At 41.2% G+C, this 7238-nt stretch overlaps 1 protein-coding gene across 1 annotated transcript; it reads left to right on the top strand.

The window, feature by feature from the left end:
- Positions 1 to 5969: 5969 nt before the first annotated feature.
- On the top strand, positions 5970 to 6689 carry LOC137765899 (stAR-related lipid transfer protein 6-like). Its single transcript, XM_068545655.1, is given in 3 exon segments — positions 5970 to 6055; positions 6268 to 6649; positions 6651 to 6689. Coding segments are annotated over 3 exon segments (507 nt in total).
- Positions 6690 to 7238: the final 549 nt, after the last annotated feature.

Here is a 7238-nt window from a genome sequence, read left to right as displayed (position 1 = left end):
ACAGGACAAGAACACAGAGCATCCCATGGTGTCCATATATAATACTCCTACAGATACCTATACTAACAGATGCATCTGAGGTCCCAGGGAAAACAGAGTCTTGATCTTTGATTTTTCTTTTCTGCTATAATCTAAACCAATAAGGCAGTTGAAGATAATATAGAGCTGTATCAGGAAATCCTTTTTTCACTTTGTGCTGAGCTTGGCTAATGGAGAAGTAACATAGCAACTGATTTTTTCTTTCTGTGCCTTTGTTAGCAACTAAAACTAGAATGACTTATTTTTTTCCTCCTGGCTTCATTTAGGGATTTTAAAACCTTTTGTTCTGGTTCTCTGCAGAATTCTATTGTATCTTTGGGGAGAACGTCTCCTTCCTGCTTTATAATCTTCTGCTATCTGTAGGAAGGAACACGGAATAAACTTCTAGGAGAAAATCCATCACCTCTGTCATTTGACAAGGACTGAAATGTGAGGTTTTGACAGATGACAAATTGATTGTGATTAGGGGAATTATTTAAGTCATGAAGGACAAACATGAAGGGTAAGGATTTTTCTGTTTACAGGCGTAAAGCTAAAATGAACCCACAAATTGCTCAACAGCCATATTTTCCAGTGTTTTTCAGAACAAATCTCTCCTACTCCAGGCATAGAGGGAATGCTTTCTAGAAGTGACATTCTTACCACTTTTTAGTTAATATAGTATTATTCAACAAGATCCGGAGAATGTAAGAGCTAGAAAGAAACACTGAAATCCCCTAGTCCAAGGAACTCATTGTCCTTTTGGGGAAACTGAGGTCTAGAGAGGAATGCTGCTTGGCAGATGTTAATGGAAGAATGAGATTGCACCCTGGGCCTTGAATCTCCCTCAGTCAATCGTGCTCGTGTCTGTTACCTCTGCTGTTTCCATATAATTCCTAGACTTACGGTAGGAATTCCTAGAGTTGCTCCCCAACGAGACCAGCTGTGCCCAGATCTTTGTGTGAGCTGTAAAAATACTTAAAACAATTTAATTATTAATGATAAAGAAGAGATCCAACAGCTGCTGCTGCTGCTGCTGAAGGCTCGTCATTCTCACATCTTTAGTGATACCTCGTTTATCAAACAGCACAATAAGACAATAACTTCACCAAATGAAAAATAACCGACATAAAGTATCTAAAAACAAATGCCTTTTTCTTTTAGAAAAAAAAAAAATGTCAAAATGAAACCCATGTTTTCATAATGTAAAATTACACTTCTAATTTTAAAACTCTCCTTTTTTCATGATACGTAAAATATTGAAAGGGCCCAACTGCAAACTTAACCATTGGGAATCTACGTATATGTACACATGTATTTCCATAGATTTCTTGAGGACTTCCTGAAATAATTTTGGCTGGAAGCGGATTAGAGAGAGGAAGAAGAAGCTAAGCTTATTTTCCATCTAAAAATTAATTTAGAAGATAGTTATAACCATACTTGCCTTTTAATTAGGTGCATAAATTTTTAATAAAATTAATAAATAGCAGCCACAGAGCAGCAGTACCCAAAAAGTGGTCCATTGCCTCGTACTCCCATAAGACAATCTGTTAAAAATGGATACTGTGGTCAAATGAATTTGAAAAATGCAAGTAATATAGTCCCTTGAAAATTTACAATCCATATTAGCTTTTTATGGCTCTGAGGTGTCCTGCTGTCAAGACAAATGCATTTTCCAAGCTATTTTAATACAGAGTCCTTTTAATTTTTCATGGAACACATTTTGGAAAATCATACCCCAGATAATACTTTTTAAAAGATCAATAAGAAGTATTTTAAAAATTATGACTACATTGAAAACCGAGAAGTAAAAGCAAGCAAACTAGTCTTTGCTTCTGATACTGTCAGGTCTAGACTTGTGCTTTAAACAAACACAAAAGCAGGCATAAAACATGAAGTAACTGTTTTCAGACATTGGATAACAGGCAGCTCAAGAATCTGACTCCTAAGAGAAGAAAAAGTCATTAAGTGAGCCCTTGATGGATGGATGGCCTTTAGCCTGGGGCACTGTCTGGGTGGGGGAGGGGAAGCCCAAGCAGTTTCACTGAGCGGACTGAAGAGCAGAGATCTGAGTAGGGATGCTGAGGCAGCTGGGACTTGTGGGCCAGGGTACCAGGAGCAGGGAGGCACACAGAGAAGGAGCTCGAGAAATCCACCTATTGGTCTTCTTATCTTCGTCCAAATACAATTCTTACACAGAGTGCAGCTCAGTGAGACTGGCAGAAAACAGCTATGGGGGTTCTGTGAGCTCACGGGCGGTTTTGGACTTCCCACAGAGCACGACCATCCCGAGTGAAGAGACTTTGTTGAACACTGCGGGCTTTCCCCCTGGGAGCCAGTGGGACCAGGCTCTCCACAAAGGGCTGCGCTAGACCCCATCTAACAAAGCTTAAAAACAAGCCTCCAACGTATCCCGCTGATCTGGCAGTCAATTATTCCTGCCGTAAAAAAATTCAACATTCCTTCCTGGAAGAAAAACAACCAGACTCTTAAAAATGCAGCACTTCCAATGTCTAGCATATAATTTAAAAATTACTAGGTAGTTATCTTAAAAAAGCCAAAAAGATGTGGCCCATAACAGGGGGAAGTGAGTATTAGTCAATAGGAACAGACCCAGAGATGACTAAGGGGTTGAAATTAGCAAACAAATGCTTAAAACAGCTCTTCTATTTAGGTTTATAGATTTCAAGGAAGATAGACACAATAAGTGAACAAATGGAAATAAACTGAAAACTCCCATTATGCTTGCAAGTACATATTATTCCTTTCAACAAAGACTTTTTAAATCATCTAGTTATTAATTATCAATACTTTCTATAGGAAAGTTTTCAGTCTTATACTGAGATTCTGTACTTGAATTTTGCAGATTTTGAGGGTTTAAAAGAACCCCCAGAGCAGTTTATAAAAGTCCTATAAGCTGTGTCTGAAAAACACATAGAAATCATATCTAGGCATATTAGAACTTGGCTGTTAATGGCAAGTTATAAATGATTCATTAGCTGGCTAACTATGGGGAGTCAAAAAGAATAGTTTCTTAGTGAGAAGCAATGAGAGAAAATATTTCAGAACTAAAATACGAAGCAAGAGCAAGTAGTTGATAAAGATGGTCCGCCATAGAAGAGTTTCATAAAATTTCATCTTCAGTCAAAGCCAGCTCTTCACATTCCAGGAGACATTGGTCTCCCCAGATTTGATCTTTCCAATTCGGCTGCCGGTAAGCATGGCAGAGCCCCAACTTTTGTAGACAAGCTTCTGTTGCAAATCTTATAAGACCCTCTAGATCTTGGGTCAGGAAGGTCAAACAGGTACTGCCAAATGAGGGGTGTGTGTGTGTGTGTGTGTGTGTGTGTACAAAGAGGTGTTGTGTCCTATAGCCTGTAGATTGTCCTTGCTGGAATGAAGTTCTATCTCTATTCCTGAACACAGTGCTATAACAAGGAGAGGGTGGGGGGACTGGGCAGAGTTGTGGTCCATTCTGAAAGGGGTGGTATACGATCACTGATATGGTTCACAATCACTAGCACATGGTAGTAATAAAAATAGGTTGACTTTTTGTTGGTTTTAGTATTTTTAAAATTCTCTATAGGGATTATTTCCACTGCTCCCTCTCTCAAAACTTATCCCACTGCCTGAATAGTTTGCTTGTTACTTTCACAGGCCATCTTGTATTTAATCAGGCATTAAACAGTCAATTGGGATAGTGCTCTTACACTCTTTGCTCTGCAGCAGACTTCATTAAAGGACTGAGTTTATCTCCAGGGCTTTAATCTGTATTATATGGACCTATTTTTAATTGTCTTCAACAGATAAAATGTTCCCCTGCATAGATTCTAAGAATGATTTTATAGAAAATCTGGTAAATTTAATACTGTTCTATTTGTATAGCAACACGTAAATCATTTAAAAATTTATTTCATTTAAATCTCTTAGTGCTTTTCTATCCTTATAGACACAGATGGATATTATTATTTTCATTTGACACATGATGAAACTAGTGATGAAACTAATCACTAAAGTCCCAAAGTTCCTTAATGACAGTGAGAGGACTAGACTCCAGCCTCCTATTACCCACCTCTTTTCTTTTTTACTGAATTATACTGCATCACTTATATGTCTATTCAAGTTAATTACCCCTTTTAATAAGAGACTATCAAGAAAAGTATTTTGGGGGATATATGTATATGTATAGCTGATTCACTTTGTTATGAAGCAGAAACTAACACACCATTGTAAAGAAATTATACTCCAATAAAGAGATTTTTTTTTTAAAAAGTATTTTGTAAATTTAGATTTTTATCTTTAACATTCCCATTTAACCAGTAGGAAAGCCAGAGCTCAGGGATGTTAACCAGCTTGCAGGAGATATTTGGTTCATTGACAGGACAGGGAGTAGAATACAGGTCCTCTATTTTGTTCATTGCACCACGGCCAGCCTGGGCTCTGGGCTTTTGCAGGATCACTGGTTTCCATAAGTCCTAGGAAAGAGAATTTTACACCCAGGAATAACAGAGTCATAACAAACATTATATAAGATATTTAGATCTCCTGGTGTCTTTCCTTTGCTGCTTTAAATATCTTAGATCAAGCTGCAGTTAAATGCCCTAAGGCAGGGAGTTAAGCTCTATACCAAGACAAAGGTCTAACAACTAAGACTGGGAGTGTGTCTTGTATGGATGAAAGACTGGCCACCAAGAATGGCTCGCCTTGTGGCGGGAATGGAAAGGTAGGAGGAAGTGATCTGGAGGAAAGTCTGCTCTCCCTGGGCCAGAAGGTACACAGGGCACAAAGACAGTTGGGGGTAGTGGGCAGACCCAAGTGTCCTGACTTCTCAGCTCTGGGCTTCAGCCTGCAGAGAGGAGATGTATTAGTTAAGCTCTGGTGAAGCCTGAGAGCAGAGCGAACATTGTCCATTCCCATTTCAGACTCTGGAAAGAGATCCCCTGGTGGGCTGAATTCCGCATACCGACCATGTCAAAATAAACGTGGCAATGCGTGGCGCTCGGGCGCTGGGGGCTAGGGGGGCGAGGGGCGAGGGGCGAGGGGCGGGGGGCAAGGGTGGGGCGGGCCGTTAGGTCGCTCTCCCTGCTGGGAAGTGTAGTTTCTCCCTCCGGGTCTTTCTTGGGTGAGGAGGTTCTGGGCTACCTCCGCGTCCCTACCCCGCACGCCCTCCCCACCTCGGTCACGGCTCTGCGCGGCCGGTCTGCGCATGACAGGCTGAGGTTCCTTCGGCCAGTTTCCCGGGGCTTCGAGAGGGGACGGGGCGGGGATGGGGACCTGGGGCACTGGCGGCTGCCGTTTCGGTCGCTGAGAGCCAGCCCTACAGCCCCAGTCCTTCCAACACGCTCGGCCTCCCCGCTTTCAGAGCACCCCGTCTCAGGATAAGACACCGACTCGGCCGGAGGGGCAGATCCCCCGACCACTTTTTCCCCTCCTCTTCAGCGCCTTCCCCTTCCCATCCCTGAGCCCGGCCTTCCCGGGTTTCCAGCCGGCCCCTCACCCTCAAAGCAGACGCGGGATTGGAGGAGGGATTTTGGCCAGGGATGGCACTTAACAAACTCCTTGGGGACCTTGATTCCCAGGGAAGAAAGGCAGTGATGCAGTACGGACTGGGGACCCAGTCAGGCAGCCCAGAAAGAGGGAGATTATACAAACAGCTGTAAAGACCCACTTAACAACATGTGTGAACCTGTCTACGAGGCTGGGACAGGATATGAGGTGCGAAGAATCCAGTTTCGACTTATCAGAAAAAGATGCCATCTCAATCTTGGTTTGTGTTTATTTTCCGCTGACCCTATGGGTGAAGATATCCTTGACCATTACTCTATCTGAATATGTTCCAGCTCATCCGATGTTACATCACCAGGTGGAAAGGTATGGAGATCTCCACAAGGATTTGGAGAAGAGTCCTAAGAGTTATTAAAATTCTGGACTAGATCTACTAGGAAATGTAGATGAACTATAAGGCACTTGCCCAACAAACTGCTCAAGAAATTTTAGGTTACTATCAAGAAACATCAGGCTGGAAAGTGGTTAAGACTTCACTAATTTATTTGTGGATTTTTATTCCCCTTTGAGAAAAAGATAACTGTTTCCAGCAAGGCTTCTAAAAAATTCCATGGAAATCTATATCGTGTTGAAGGAATAATTCCGGAATAAACATCTAAACTATCTGATTTCCTCTACAAACCTGAAAACAGAATTACATGGGACAAATCATTGAAGAGTGTAGGACATAGTACAAAAAATTGATTCGGACACATTCATGTGTCATACCATTACACAAAGTTTTGCCATGGGCTCAATATCCCCCCGAGACTTCATCGACTTAGTGTATTTGAAGCACTACGAAGGGAATATGGATATTATCAGTTCTACTAGTGTGGATTTTCCAGCATATCCTCCATCTTCAAATTATATTCGTGGTTGTAACCATGCTTGTGGCTATATGTGTTCACCTCTGCCAGAGAACCCAGCGTATTCCAAACTAGCGATGTTTGTCCAGAAAGAAATGAGAGGAAAATTGGCCCCGTCAATAATTTAAGCAACCATGCCTTCCAATTTAGTAAGCTTCATCCTCAATGTAAAAGATGGAATAAAGGCAAACAAAATTCCATCAGGACGTGGATGGATGTCATCATAATGGGCATTCATCATTCCTAAAGAAGAAATGAGGCCATTTAAAATCATGTGTGGCAGTTACTGCCTTTTACTTCTAAGTCAATATGCATAAATACTGTTACACTATTCTAAACAGTATTCTTGAACAAACTACTGAAGGTACTTTGTGAAAATAAGAGCTCACAGTTGTACAAGGGAAGCATTAAATATAGTTTTTAATCTCAAAAAAATAAATAAATAAATTTGGCAACACAATTAGATAGAGAAAGGCCATGATATTTAGTTTCCCTAAGCAGCTCTAAATCCTCATTTAGAATATACCACATTATTTCTATTTAAATACTAAGCACTTTTAGATGATCTGAAGAAGCCCATGAGGCCAGGGGCTCCTATAGATGTAGACCTGCATTACGTCCTAGAAGGAAATCTCAAGAATGGCTGATTTTTTGAGGCAGATGACTTGCCCCAGGGCCATATAGCAAGGGGAGGGGAAACTCCACAGTAAAAGCTGGACTGAACTGCTTGTTTCAGGGGGCCAGAGAGAGGGCATAGAGACTCAGAAGGGTCTAAAATGTGAGTAAGAGCTGAGATAAGGTAGAGGC

This window comes from Eschrichtius robustus, chromosome 6 (genome assembly GCF_028021215.1).
Source record: "Eschrichtius robustus isolate mEscRob2 chromosome 6, mEscRob2.pri, whole genome shotgun sequence".
Taxonomy (NCBI): Eukaryota; Metazoa; Chordata; class Mammalia; order Artiodactyla; family Eschrichtiidae; genus Eschrichtius; species Eschrichtius robustus.
The sequence above is the reverse complement of the archived record's forward strand: the minus strand, read 5'-3'. Positions and strand labels throughout refer to the sequence as shown.